The sequence below is a fragment of the Mustela nivalis genome (assembly GCF_964662115.1).
Source record: "Mustela nivalis genome assembly, chromosome: 3".
Classification (NCBI taxonomy): Eukaryota; Metazoa; Chordata; class Mammalia; order Carnivora; family Mustelidae; genus Mustela; species Mustela nivalis.
This window is the reverse complement of record NC_139022.1, coordinates 88,333,068-88,348,723: the sequence shown is the minus strand read 5'-3', so window position 1 is coordinate 88,348,723 and position 15,656 is coordinate 88,333,068. Positions and strand designations below refer to the sequence as shown.

General features: G+C 35.4%; 1 protein-coding gene across 5 annotated transcripts in view; it reads right to left on the bottom strand.

The window, feature by feature from the left end:
• Window positions 1-15,656, bottom strand: part of ADAMTS6 (ADAM metallopeptidase with thrombospondin type 1 motif 6) — a 307,097-nt gene that overhangs the window by 67,164 nt on the left and 224,277 nt on the right. For all 5 annotated transcript variants that reach the window (XR_014309548.1, XM_082723084.1, XM_082723083.1 and 2 more), the window contains one exon: window positions 4,548-4,650. Coding sequence is in view for 4 of the 5 variants with exons in the window: in XM_082723084.1 (XP_082579210.1) it covers window positions 4,548-4,650 (103 nt within the window). In the remaining variant the exon portion in view is untranslated. The remainder of the gene's footprint in view (window positions 1-4,547; window positions 4,651-15,656) is intronic.

Here is a 15,656-nt window from a genome sequence, read left to right as displayed (position 1 = left end):
GGCTCAGTGATTGGGCCGCTGCCTTTGGCTCAGGTCATGATCTCAGGGTCCTGCGATGGAGCCCGCATCGTGTTCTCTGCTCAGCAGGGAGCCTGCTTCCCTCTCTCTCTCTCTCTCTCTCTCTCTCTCTGCCTATCTCTCTACCTACCTGTGATCTCTCTCGGTCAAATAAATAAATAAAATCTTTAAAAAAAAAATTACCTAGATGCTAATTATTAAATTTGTAAATTATTTTCAGATACTTCTTTTCTTCCTACAGTAAGACAAAGCAATCCTAAATTTATAGGTACCTAATAAAAGCAATTTGAAAAACTTGCAAAAAAGAAAACAAAGCCATATAATAGAGTTTTTAACATATTTCTCCCAGTAACAGATAGAAGAACTACAGCAAAAAAAAAAAAAAAAAAAAAAAAATCAGAAAGAATATAAAAGATTTAAACAACACTAACAGCCAACTTGATGTGATGGATATCTATGGAACACTGTATCCAACAATTGCAAAAAACACATCCTTTTCAAGTATAGATAGCACATTACCAACATAAACAATAAATGATACTATAAAACAAATCTCAATTAATTTAAAAAATTTAAATCATACATAGTATTCTTTGATAATAGTAGAAATTAGAAATCAATAACCAAAAAAATCTAGAAAATATCAAATAATTGGAAATAAAACTAACATAGTTCTAAATAAATCATAGGTCAAAGGAGAAATCACAAAGTAAATGATAAAAGATTTTGAATTAAGGAAAATTTTTTAAAAAATCAAGTTTGGTAATACAGAAAAGCAAAATAAACCCAAAATTTAAAAATAATAAATAGAAGAGCAAAAACTAATAAAAGAGAAAAAAATAAGAGAAAAGTACTAAAGCCAAAAGTTGATTCTTTGAAAAGATTAATAAAATTAAAAAACCTCAAGCAAGACTGATCAAGAAAAAGAGAGAAAACACATATTATCAATATCAGAAATGAAAGAGCATACATCACCCAGAGCCTATAGATATTAAGCAGGATAGTAAGAGAATGTTATGATCAATTTTCTGTCAAGAAATGGTATATGGGAGTATCCCATAGTTTCTTGAAGACATAAAAATTTTTTAAAAATGTGAATAGCTCTTTATCTACTAAAGGAGTTGAATTTGTAACTTTTTTTTTTCCACAAAGAAAATACCAAGCCTGAGTGGCTTTAGTAGTGAAATCTATTCTAAAGAAGAAATAATACCAATCCTACAATCTCTTTGAAAATATACAGGGATTCTATTTCTAGAAGCCAGAGTAAATCTAATACCCAAACTTGTCAAACAAAGGGCAGGAAAAAAAATTGCAATTCAGAATTCCTTAAAATAAATAGATGAAAACACGCTTAATAAAAAATTAGAAACTAAATCCAATAACATATAAAAAGATAAAAAATCATTGCCACATGGTGTTTATACTAGAAATAAAAGGTTGATCTGACATAAAAATCTATCAAACAATTCACCAAATTAATAGAGCAAAGAAAAATAAATTTACTCATACATGTACAAATTGTACTGAAGAGCCAATCCAGTGTATTAAGGCAAGAACATGAATTAAAAGACATAACAATTGATAGAAACTGTTTCTACTTCCAGACAACATAACTGCTTACCAAGAAAATCCTAAGCAATCTAAAAAACAACTATTAGGACTAACGGTTGTTCTTAAGAGGACAACTAAGTAAATTTAGGAAGGTCACAGAATACAAATTTAATACACAAAAATCTATGTATTTTTGGATATTAGAGCAAGCAAGCAATTGAAAATGCTATAGTTTAAACTTTTATTTACAAAAGTTGCAAAAAAAAATTACTCAAAAATAGATTTAACAAAAGAAGCACAAGACCTAACACCTAAAACTACAAAACATAGCTGAGAGAAATTAAAGAAAACTTAGAGAAAATTAAAGAAAACATTAATCAATGGGCATATATATATATATATATAGTTCATAAATTCACTATTGAATTCAATATTCAATGTTAAAATAATATTGTTAATTTATCAGTTCCTCTTCAACTATCTATAGATTCAACATGATAGCAATCATAAGCCCAGCATATTTTTCTGTAGTAATTAATAGCAATTCTAAAATTTAGATAGAAACACAAAGCACCTAGAATATCCAAAGAACTCTTGAAAAATAGATCAAAGTTGGAGGAACTTACACTCCCTGTGTCCAAGACTATGCATTTACAATAATTCAGTCAGTGTGGTGTTAGCATAGTACTGCTAATATTTCATTTCATTGCACATTGTAAACATTTCATTGTGCATTTCTATTGTTGACAAATAAGCGAAAGAAAATAGAATTGAAATTACAAATACACATCATAACCCCAAATTATTTTTAGACTATAGATCCAAATATAAAGACCAAGACCATACAGCTTTTAGAAGAAAACATAAGAAAATATCTTTTTGAGTTGAGAAAGGCAAAGGCTTCTAAGACAGGACACTAAACACAATAACCATAAAAGGAAAAAAAAATGAAAAAATAGCATTCATCAAAATTAAAATCTTAATTTTTAAACACCATTAAAAAAGTAAAAGGAGGGGCGCCTGGGTGGCTCAGTGGGTTAAAGCCTCTGCTTTCGGCTCAGGTCGTGATCCTGGGATCGAGCCCTGCATTGGGCTCTCTGCTCCGCAGGGAGCCTGCTTCCTCCTCTCTCTCTGCCTGCCTCTCTGCCTACCTGTGATCTCTGCCTGTTAAATAAATAAAATCTTAAAAAAAAAAAAAAAAAAAGTAAAAGGAAAGTCCAAAGATGTGAAAAAATATTCATGAAATTTATCTGATAAATAACTACTACTCAAGAATAGAAAGATAAAAAACCAATTAAAAATAGACAAAGGATTAGAACAGTCACTTTACAAGTGTACCAAGAAGATTTATAAATGGTCAATAAGCACATAGAAATGTACTTGACATAATCAGTGATCAGAAAATGCAAATTAAAACAGCACTGAGACATTATTAGACACCTACCAACAGAAGACTGAAAATACCAAATGTTGGCAAGGATGTGGAACATAACTTTCATATGTTGTTGGTGGGATTGTAATATGGTACATCATTTTGGAAAAACATCTGGCAATTTCTTTTAAAGCTAAACTCACACCTCCCCTATTGCCCAGCAATTCCACTCCTAAGTATTTACCCAAGAGAAATGAAAACATATGCTCACAAAAAAAATGCTACAAAAATGTTCACAGCAGCTTATTCAGAACAGCTGAGAACTAGAAACAACTCAGGTGGTCAGCCATCAATAGCAGGATGGGAAAACTGGTTTTTATGATGGAATGCTGCTCAGCAATAAAAAGGAATGAGCTATTCATATGTGCAATAACATGGATGGATCTCAAAAACATTAGGCCCCAAATAGTAAATATGACATGATTTCACTTATATGAAGTTCTGGCACCAGCAAAACTCATATATGGTGAGGAAGAAAAATTTCAGAACAGGGTTGCCTCTTGGAAGAAATAGGTAGAGGCAGCTATTGACTGGGAAGCACTATGGGGACTATGAGAATTTTGGAGGTATGGTAATGTTCTGTACGTTAATGGGGTTTTGCAGGTGTGCGTATTTGTCAGAACTCAGGGAAAGTACGGTTAAGATTGTGCATTGCATTGTACATAATCTAACCTCTAAAACAGTAAGTAAATATTGAACTGTGGTTAATTTTATACATGTTGAAGTATTTAGAGGAAAATATAGCAATGACTACAATTTACTTTGACATACATCAAAAAATTAATGGATTAATGGATGGAGAGATGACTAGATATGTAACAAAGTATATCATAATGTGAATGGTAGAATCTTGTCAATCTAAAATTATTTTAATATTGCTCTGTCGGAAAATTTTCAAGGCAAGATAGTAGAATAAAAAACAAACAATAGAAATTTTTGAAAAGTACATTCAATTTCTCCAAGAGAAAATTTTAACAAGATTTAATTTGTATTTTGGGAATACAAGAAAACTTCTGGTGTTTACTGAACAATTAGTGTTTGATACATGCCCAAATTATAGGGTACAAATGATCCCCAACACTAAAAAAGAATAATAATAATCTACTGGAAGATCCTTGGCCTTTGACCAAGAAAGAATACAGGTTTTCCTGGCCACTTTTAACTTGATTTATATTGTTATAAGTTGTCTTCAGGGTGATAATTCTAAATATTTAGTGATTATAAATGGTTATAATGTAATATCCATTTATCCCAAGAAAGTCTCAAGAATTCAAAAGCATTATTTGGATTTATAACCTTTCTAGGACTTTTGTACCTTGTTAAATAGAATTAGGTTTTTATAAATGATCTCTGATCATTTTTACTAACATAAACTTTATTACAGGGAAACTGTATAGTACTATAAGCATTATCATGCTTTGATTTGCAAACACTGATTTCTACAAGTATGTGTATGAATGTATGTGTGTGTTTGTATGTATTTATATATTCTTTTATATTTGCAAAGCTCTCAAGCATGATGAATGCTCTGCTGGTTATACATTACCTCCAGTATAGGGTTTCCAGTTATAATACTTTCCACGGAAAGGCATATTGTCAAAGTCTGCACACTGTTTCTCTCGAAAATCTCGGGCCCCCAAAGGACATGGCTAAAATAAAATAAAATCATAAATGGTATGATTGTTGAAAAATACTAAAACTAAGGGACATTGTCCCTAAAATTAAAATTGCCTGAATTCGTCACATTAGCTCACTGCCTGATGCTGTAGCTATAACTCTGGCATTTACTTTACATTTACTTATTCTACAGCAGTATTCAAACTGATGTGTCTGAATTATATCTTAGCCACAGAATAATAACTGAAGAAATTTATATGAAATTAAGTGTCAGACAGTTTCCTTATAACTTTATAGTCAGATACATGTCATAGTCTACTTTGCAATCAATCCATCAGGATTGTAAATACATATTAAAAACTAGATGAAAAAACTAAAACACAAAATCTCTTTTGGTAACATTATTTAAGGTCCAGTTGCCACAGCTACTCCCAGCTCTTCATTTTAAGGAATCAAGAGGCAGGTTTGTAACACAACATTCAGCTCTATTAACTGTGGTTTGGATCCCTACTACTATAGCTGTTTACTGTCTGGCCTTGACAAAAACCATATTTTAAGATGTGGAATGAACTGGGCAAATGCTAGTCCTCAAGTCTAAACACCTTCAAATTCAAGGAATTTGGATTTACTAAGATTTACATTTAATCTATGAACATCACGGAAAATAAAATACTGAACTGGTTAAAAACATCTGTATGTGTTGGGTGGGGAGCAGAGGAGGATGTTGAGAGGGTGAAGAGAAGGTTATTTGTTTTCTAAAAGTTTGGAATGTTTCATCTACCTGATTTTTTTAAAGAAGGAAAACCTTGCCAATGCAGCTAGGTCTAGATTCCAAATACCACAGGCCATCCTAAATTCAATCTTCAAATTCACAAAGAATTAGAAGTATAACCTTTCAGTGTTTGAGCAATATGACCTAATTTGACTCATCTTTTAGAGGTCTATAGCTGTAGCACCTAAAATAATCACTGCTTTTGATAAACTGATGGAAAAAATATCCTGCTCACATAAGGAAGAATAAAACAGGTCAGGAGATAAAATTCTTAATTGTGAATAAGTGATGAGTAGATTAAACTCTCAGAGATCAGTCAAAGACTTTTTACTGCCCTCCCTTGGATCTCTACATTTACTTTATATAGTTTCCTGAGGTTAGTATATTATAAATGGTCCTTTGAAGCATGTACAAAAACAACAGATCACAATGTGCACATAGTCATATGGTCATCATTACTTCCTATATTTGGGGTTCAAATCTCTACCATATCAAGTCCAAAGACTCAAATTCAGGTGCCTGGGTAGCTCAGTTGTTTGAGCTACTGCCTTCAGCTCAGGTCACGATCCTGGAGTCCTGGGATAGGGCCCCGCATAGGGCTCCCTGCTCAGCGGGGGGGTGGGAAGGGTGGGGAGGAATGTTGGTGGTCTGCTTCTCCCTCTGACCTTCCCCCTCTCATGCTCACTTGTTCTCATTCTCTCTGTCTCTCAAATAAATAAATAAAATCTTTTTTTTTTTAAAAGCCTCAAATTCTGAAAACAGTGTCAATAGGTCTACGTTCCATTGTGAGCCCCATATTATGATTTCTGCACATTAAAGTTTGACACTGCAATATCAAACCCAATGATTTTGCTTGTCAAATAACCTTTCTTGTCTTTTTAAAAAATGAAAAATGACTATTTAACATAGGCTACTTAGTGCATCATGCTGGACAGACACACTTCCGGAGTCTTTTGTTTCACCACGTGCCAATCTTTGCATCAAAGAAAAGCCATTCTAGACACTTTTTCAGGGACTCCCATTCAAGGATGAAAGTGGTTGGTGGCTTTGCCATGTAGCAAGACTAATTTTTAAGCAAACATCATCAAAATTTTTAAAAAATACAGTTACTTTGAACTCTAACTACAAGTTTTCCAATAAAACTTAAGTATTTGTAAAGCACCAACCACTAAAACAATCATCAAAGCATGGCTTTCAGTTTAGCTGGAGAAATGGGACACAAATGGGAGAACAGCAGTGCTGTCTCAGGCAATGAGTGTACCACAGCACAGCACAGGTGGCCTATAGGTGCTCCATAAGGTAAAAGATCCATGTGTCACACGATTTGTGTAGGAGGAAAATCGTGAGTATAGCACAATTACAAGTATTATAAGTAATTATTTTTTATAATATTATAAAGTATTATAGGAATTGAGCTAGGTGAGAAAGAATATTTCTAGGGGGTTAAAACTATTAAGAAGGAAGTGAAGTAAAGCCATGGTTACAGGAAGGAGAAGTTCGTATGTTGGGAATAGTTCCATCGTAGACAAAAGAAATTTATAAAGTAATAAGAAAAGACGACATTTCATAGAAAACCACTGGTACATTAAAAAAGCCCCAAATTAACAAACTAAGGCATTATGAAGACTATTTACTTAAAAACAAACAAACAAAAAATCCCATTCTTGACTATCTTGTAACGAATCTCCTAAATACAGGCAAAGTGAAAAGTCCGAGAGGAGGATATTATAGTTTAACAAAACACTTGGATAATATTTCATAAAATTTCTAATCTATATTCTTTCCTCTGATAACTACTCAGGGTCAACATAATAAAAATATTAACAATGACAACAGCTACTTAGTATTTACTAAGCATTCAGCAAGTACCCATTCTATGATACACTATTCAGAAGCCTATAGATATATTATCTATTTAATCTCTTTCAACACTCTTAGGCATTTGTAATTAATAATCCCTTTTACCGAGTACACTGGCTATAAACGTTTGCTTAGTGATAGTTTCAGGGTGTAAGGACACTCCTTCATCAGAATGGGAGCTTCCTTTGAACTCTGAATGTTACAGTAACAGCATAAAGTTTTAGCTCTGTTAAGATGTATAAGAACTTAATAGGAATAACTTGAGCTCCTGTCATTTCAGCTGCAACTTTCTTTTCTTCTCCAAACTACTTTTTCCTCATTTATAAAACAGGAGGGCTAACAGCAAAATTTTGGAGTGTGACAAACCTGGATTCAATTCTAACTTGGTCTTTTATTTAATTCATGGCTTTTAGCAATGCACTCAATTTTCCAAACCTCATCTATAAGCTAGGGATATACTAGTATTTACCTCCTAGGAGAGGATTCATGTGAACTGTTTAGCTCCGTACCTGGCATAGGACAGAAATAAATGACTATTAGTACCTGTTCTGGTCTTGGGTCTAGGCATTCTTAGATTCATTCCTCACCTTCTCCTGCTCTGCTCTGTATCTCTGGGGAATGAACTCTGCAAGCTCCATTTCCCAGTCTTCTGTGTCTGCTGACTTCTGACAATGATTCAGGCAATGAAGGCACTACTGGGGGAAGCCAGAGTATTTCGCTTTCTTTCTCTCCACCTCACGGCAGCACCATAGGCAGAATAATCTTTTTGATTCCAACTTCAGGTAATAGCACCACATTTACCCCATCCCTCCCCTCTCTAGCCCTATCCTATGATTCTATCCTATAATTCCAGCATCTAGACTCCGATAAAACTACCCTCTTCTTTGGTCTCCCTGGACGGAGGGAGTGGTGGCATCTTCCTGTTGATGTTGATCTATGGGCTTGCCAGCCTCTTCCAACATCTATTTAACCATTTTTTTCCATTAAAGTCCCTCTACTTAAATATTCAGAGAGGTTTATATTATTATGGTTGGAAATTTACTGATACAACAATCAAAAATAATGATGATGATGTTGATGAGGTATTTGGGAGACTGAATAGAGATTTATTTATTTCTATGTATTATTTTTTGCAGTTTATTGGTTAAGGGCAGAGGATGGCCAACGTTTTTTATAAAGGGCCACATAGTAATATTTTAGACCTTGTATGCCATACGGTCTTTGTTGCAACTCCTCAACAGTGGCATTATGGTGTGAAAGAAGCTATAGGCAATATGCAAATGAAAGGTCAGTTCTGTGTTCCAATAAAATCTTATTTACAAAAAGAGGTGACAGGGCCACCTGGAATTTTACCCTGATTTAAGATGGTAACATAATAGATACATATGTCCAGCAGCACTTTGAAGAATGATCAAATTCAGTGATTAATTTTTGAATCAATACAGAATCATATACTTCTAAGACTATAATCTAATTTGTAAAGGATGCTTCAATTTCCTCTACAATTATCCCTAAAGTGATCATGCAATCTGTACAAGCATGTATAGAAAAATCAAATACTTTTCAGGTAGTTGCAACTATCAGATTCTTTCTTACTTTTAGCCCAAATCTATCTTTCTATAACCCTTTCTTCTGAATCTACACTGAACAATCTGATCCCTAAACGTAAGGTATCTAGACCTTGATGGCTTTCATATGAGCACATCATAAGATTATCATTAGTCCTCTTAAAGCCAGCCATTAAGAACTGGCCTTAGGGCGCCTGGGTGGCTCAGTTGGTTGGACGACTGCTTTCAGCTCAGGTCATGATCCTGGAGTCCCGGGATCGAGTCCCACATTGGGCTCCCAGCTCCATGGGGAGTCTGCTTCTCCCTCTGACCTCCTCGCTCATGTTCTCTCTCACTGTCTCTCTCTCAAATAAATAAATAAAATCTTTAAAAAAAAAAAAAAAAGAACTGGCCTTAAATGTCTTTCTTCTGCTCAGCAAATGTGTCACATATGATGTAAGCTCTGGAAATAAAGCAATAAAACAGATTAGGTCCCTGCTGTCAGGAGTTCATTCTAGTTAGAGGTGAGAAAGAAGAAAAATAAGGGGATTGCTGGTGAGGTGACAGTGAAGTTCTTTTAAAATAGTATAGTCTTGGGGTGCCTGAGTAGCTCAGTGGGTTAGGCCTCTGCCTTCAGCTCAGGTCATGATCTCAGGGTCCTGGGATCAAGCCCAGCATCAGGCTCTCCGCTCAACAGGGAGCCTCCTTCCCCAACTCTCTCTCTCCCTGTGTCTCTGCTTACTTATGATCTCTCTCTCTCTGTGTCAAATAAATAAATAAAATATTTTTTTTAAAAAATGGTATGGTCAGAGACATTCTCCCCAATAAGGTAGCCCTTGAGCAGAGAGAAGAAATGGTGGGAGTGATTTACACATCAGTGAGAAAAGTAAATAGTAAATACAAAGGCCCTGAAACAAGAGTGTGTTAGGGAGGTTCAAGAATAGCATGGAAACTGTAGAAGACTTGATCCCATGCCTTTCTGTTTCTAGAATATCCCGACCAGTTCTGTTAGAATTTACCAGCTGTTCTGTTTTTCTGATTTCAATGTTTCCTTCAGTGAGTGCTCTGAATTTGTGTTGATTAGCAATTAACTCAGTAGGAGTTGTATATTCTCATTCCAAAGGAAAAGAGTGACCAAAGAAAAGAATAATTTCTTAAGGAAAAATTACATAAATTTTTTTTTTAATTTTTTAATTTTTTTTTTAGGAATAGTAGAGAGTTTTAAGAGTAATGCTTTTTAAATTGCTTAAAGGTAATAAATGCTGACAGCATGCAAAAACAGTGGGCATAAGCAACCAATTTTTTATGTAAAGCCTGACAGGTTTTCAGCCTCCTGGTGTTAACACTAATCAAGCATCCTCTCCATCTAAAAAGCAACCAGCAGGACCCCACATAAATCCAGAGGGCAAAGCTGCAGGTCTCAGCATTTTTAATCTTAGTATTTCCAAAGAAATAAAAAAATTAATACTAGCATCTTTATCAGCTCATTTTTTTTTTACACAGATATGTATGTTATTAGCACATTCTCCAGACTATCTACACTTCCAATTACACTGATTGTTTAAAAGCATCTCTTTTTGACTAATCTTAATACTCTTTATTGGTACATAAACCTAAAAAAAAAAAAAAGATAATTCATTGGGGCATAAAAGTTGCTATAGAAAGAAATCTCAGCTTCCGCTGACAAACTTTGTAGTGGCTATTACTGGGTTTCTAATCCTGGTTTTGTCCCAAAGAATAGGGTGACCTTGGCAAGCTGCAGAAGGCTTTTGTGCCTTCTCTCTTTCTTTTGCAAAATACACCCAAAATGCCACTTAACTTCAAGAGAAATACGTCCCAAAATGTCTTACAAAAGAGGACAATTCCATAAATACTGTGTTGTGTCTTCTTATCTCTAATAAAGTGTGAGAAGAAAGCTGAGCAAGAAAATTCTTTTTCCCCTTTCCCATTCCTTTCTTCTTCATAAAGGAGATAGGCAGGCTGGAAGGAAGCAAGGATTTCTATGGCCTCATGTAAAATTGCAAAATGAGCAAAACTGGCATTTTATTCTCCTACTTCTTTTCTCTATTGCCCTTTTCACCTTCTGCTGCTTCTTCCTTTCTTGTTCCCACACTAAATGCACGTTTGCTTCTTCACCATTACACTAGACAACACTTCAAAACTCCCCAAATTTAATTTTCCTCTTCCTCTCCAGGATGGCAACATACTCTTAGCTGGCTATACCCCATTAGTTTCAGGAGCATAAGCAGAATTTAAATTCCAGCACCTGATCAGCTTAGCAAGTCACAAGGTACTTGACATGGGACTTCGAAGAAAGGACATTTTTATTTGTTTATCCAAACAGGCATCACTAAGTCATGCAATGACACAGGGCTAACAAAGTCCTTGCTTCCACACCTTCTCTTAGAAGTTGCAAACAAAATTCCTGATTGCCCAGTTATCAGGTATTGTATGATTATCTCACTAAAGTTAAACGTAGTATCCAGTGAATCTTCTCAACCAGCTTTTGATTGAATCTTATCTTTTCTCTCCAAAATGTTTTCTGATTTTTTTGTAGTTTCACTGAGTATTTACTTAAAAAAAAAAAAGAAAAAGAAAAAGAAACAGAAGCCTGCTAAACCTGTATTTGTCTAGGCAAACTAGAATCTAGCAGGTCTTTTGATACCATAGTCTTCTATGCAAGTTTTCAGACTTAAATCTATTTCTGTATAGCCTGAATTTAACTAAAATGCTATCTGTCCATAATACAAACCTTTCCCCTAGTCTTTGAAAACGTTAGGCAACAAACATTTACTTTGTAATTTTTAAAACATCCCTTTTAAAAACAAAGCAAACAAGCAAGCTCTATTCTGTGCTTAAAAGCTAGTCCTTATTTTTAAAAACGTGATGCACACCATAGAATTCATACTAACCTAAAGATTAATGACACTTGCTCCTGTTACTTTTTTGCCATATATAATAATATAATAAATATTCTGTAAAATATTTATAAAAAATCCAGTGTTTGACACATAATCTGTTTCCTAATTATAACTTGGGACATGGTTATAATGCTGTTATGGATCAACTCTGTACCTTGTTATCACTTACCCCACACCTCTCCCTGGGGGCAAGGTCTGTAGTTTCAGAATGTTCTCAGCTATCTGGTTCTGCTGCAGGGTAAGGTTAGACTGGAAGTAAGACAATGCCAAAGGTGACCAAACTCTTTCAGAGACGCTTACCTTGCCACACCCACCTCCCAAGGGCTCTGTCTACTACCAGAGCACTAAATCAGTACTCAGAAATCCCATGCCTGTCTCATTCCCTTCCATGGTACTAGCCTATTGCTCAGAGTTAGTACTTCATTTTAAAACACTTAAAAAAAAAATACTTGTTCTTCCTCTTTATAAAAGTGATTTGAAGATATAATGAGGTTATGTATGAAAGTACTTTGTAATCTGCTCTGAAACAAAAATGTCCATAATATTATCTACACTCTGTTCAGTACAGATGAAGTATTAGGAAGCAGTACTGAACGTTCTACATGTGTGTTTACATCTTTTATTTCTCAAACAGCCCTGCAAGTTGGATGTAATTATACTCAATATAGCAGTTCCCTAAGGTTTAGTTATTTTGCCAAGACCAAACAGCAACAAGGGTTACAGTCAGCATTCAAACTTAAGTCAATCTGAATCCAAAATCGATAACGTTTTCTACTACAATCCTATCATGAAATATAGGCTATATTTCTCCACAACCAAAGGAGTATCACCTCTTAATGACTGTAAGTAAGGTCTTGAAGAAGAAAAAAAAAAAGGCAGAAAAGCATGCCTCTCTAGAATAGCTGACTAGGGGCACCTGGGTGGCTCAGTGGGTTGGGCCTCTCCCCGCCAGCTCAGGTCATGATCGGGGGTCCTGGGATTGAGCCCCGCATCGGGCTCTCTGCTTAGCGGGGAGCCTGCTTCCCCCTCTCTCTGTCTCCGCCTGCCTCTCTGCCTACTTGTGATCTCTGTCTATCAAAATAAAAAAAATTAAAAAAAAAAATAAAAAAGGCTGACTGAGAAAATACCTAAGAAAATACTACAGAATCTATGCTTAAATTTTTGAACAGACCACAGATGACCTTGATGTGTAAGATAAAGGAGGAGATGTGATGTTTAAGATGCAAGACAAATAAGACTTTCCATCTCAGCCTGAGTGAAGCTTAGGTATTTCACAAGCAGTTTTACCCTAGTTGTCCAGGTTGCTTTTACACAACCAACCTGAACAATGGAAATCTGAGTAAGGTGGAAGGGCACACACTGACCTGCAATCTCCAGGCTGAATACAAACAGCCTATTTAGGCAACCCACCTCCAAATATTTATAAGCCATATACCTACACCCAGACACAGGTATCAAAAAAGGAAAGTTCCATACATTCCCATACCTCCTCACCTTCCCTCTTTAACTGCAACCCCCCACCACTGCCTCTTGGCAGACAGTCTCTGCTTTTCTCTGCTTTGCTGTCCTTTGTGGTATATGCCTCTCCCTTGTGGTATATGTGATAAACTTCTACCTCCTTTGTTCTGTCTTGGGTGAATTCTTTCACTACCAGCGCTGCCAGCCTCCACCTAATCTGATCACCCCACACTGGTCACATTATCAAGCAGCAAATCACAAAAAACATACAATAGGAAAAGGAAGGATTTTTTTTTTCCTTCTGTTTTGGAGAGTTAGCTAAGGAAAAACAGGAAATTCTTTTTGGAAATGTAGATATGTCCTTTATTATGGCATTATGATTTCCATAAAATTCTGCTCTTCAAACCAAAATCTTACAAGGGCAATGTCTATTATCTATTAGATTAGCTTATGATCTAAAATATCCTATGGGCGCCTAGGTGGCTCAGAGGGTTAAGCCTCTGTCTTCAGCCCAGATCATGGTCTCAGGGTCCTGGGATAGAGCCCTGCAGTGAGCCCTGCATAGGGCTCTCTGCTCAGCGGGGAGCCTGCTTCCCCCCCTCTCTCTGCCTGCCTGCCTGCCTCTCTGCCTACTTGCAATCTCTGTCAAATAAATAAATAAAATCTTTTAAAAAAATCCCATTGTAGTTGCTATTTTAATGGTGAGATCGAACTTCATCCAATTCTACTCTGTATCTATAAAACAGCTCCTGGTTTCTCAATAACTTCAAAATGAAAATCATTTTAATTTGTTCCTGCTATAGCTATTGTCTTTATATGCTGTTCTGTCCTAGAGACAATCATAGAGATGTCAAAGAAAGAGTCCTTGTCCAGTTGTTTCTGAAGACTTCTGGGGTGACCAATGATGATGACCTAGGGAACAAACTGCCTGTCTAACACATCCTAATGCAGATAATCAGCTTCAGAGTCTAAAGTGTGAATACCTTTGGTCTCTAGGCTAATTAAATTGCTGTTGAGACTGGTCAGGCCAATTTTACAGCTGGATACAATTTTCTATTTTTAAATTTTTAAAGATTAAGATTCTTTTCTTTATAAGTTGCCTCATATCTCTGGGGATCTTTTTCTTTCCAACTGGGGTAAATGGGACAGGAAATAATGGGAACATGAGCTTTCTACTAGAGAGCTCTTGTCTTTCTACCACTCCTCCATCCTTCAAATGTCTGCAGTGGGAATTAAATCAGCATTGGGGAGAAGGTGTGGCTGTCTTGTTTTTGTGCTGGACACTTTTTAAGACTACTTGGCCTACAAAGTTTCTTAGTTTTAATTTTCCTCTAACTTAAGCAAAAAGAGTACTGTCAGCCTTGCATGCATCCATCTGATTCACTAGTGTGGAGATCCTTGTAGGAGTATCAAACTTCAAAATAGCAAAGTGTTCTTTTGTGATATATCTCCTTTTGTTGTCGCTATTAGACATTATGAAACTTAGAACTGATAGTGTTTGCTTGTTTACTCAGGTCTCGAAGAAACTCAGAGGCCCATCTTAATATGTAGAAGGAACTTATGGTACATATTTAAGGTATTGATCCCAACTAAATATTATTTTCCTTTTCCTTGGATTTTCTAATTTATTCTATTTTTCACTTATGATTTTAATGAAGCTAATCCAACTCTAATCATTGAGTACTGACTAATAATGTTAAATAATTATGATATATAAAAAGTGAGAATGAAGTAATAATCTATAGTACTAGCTGGCCAATGACAGAAATGAGAAGATCAAGACTGCTATAGTACATGAGAAACTGACAGGAATGGGTTGTAAGATCTTAAAAGGAATGTAAGTAGACTCTATCAAACACATGTGAATCAGACTAATATCTCCTAGATTTTCTTTTCTTTATCTTTTTCTTTTTTTTTTTTCCCCAGGGAGAGAGAGTGCGCATGTGCCTGTGTGCATGAGCTAACATGAGCAGGTCCTGGGGGTGGGAGGCTGAAAGTGGGAGGAGGGGCAAAGGGAGAGAGACAATTTTAAGTAGACTGTACGTGGGGCTCAATCCTAAAACCCTGAGATTATGACCTGAGCCAAATTCAAGAGTCGGGCACTCAACCAACTGAGCCACACATAGATTTTTAAATTTTTATTGTAATGTACATTCTGAGCATAAATTAAATAGCCTAGAGCAAACCTCAAAGATTCATAAACAGGTACTCCTGCCATTTGACTGCTTAACATGATCTCATTGTGCGCAAAGATTTGAAAATCTTTCCAGAATCATTTGAATTTATTCTTTATTCTCTATTTAAGTCTCAAGAAAAGCTCTTGGATCACAAATGACAAACCAAAATTATGCTTATGAATTGCTTCCTAGTTTTTGACTGTCAATTTGATTTTAACTAATTGTAAGAGATTCTCCTAGATATTATTTACAGTGTCATGAAATATGATGTGCATAGTATTAAATGATGTCAAAAATGCACTT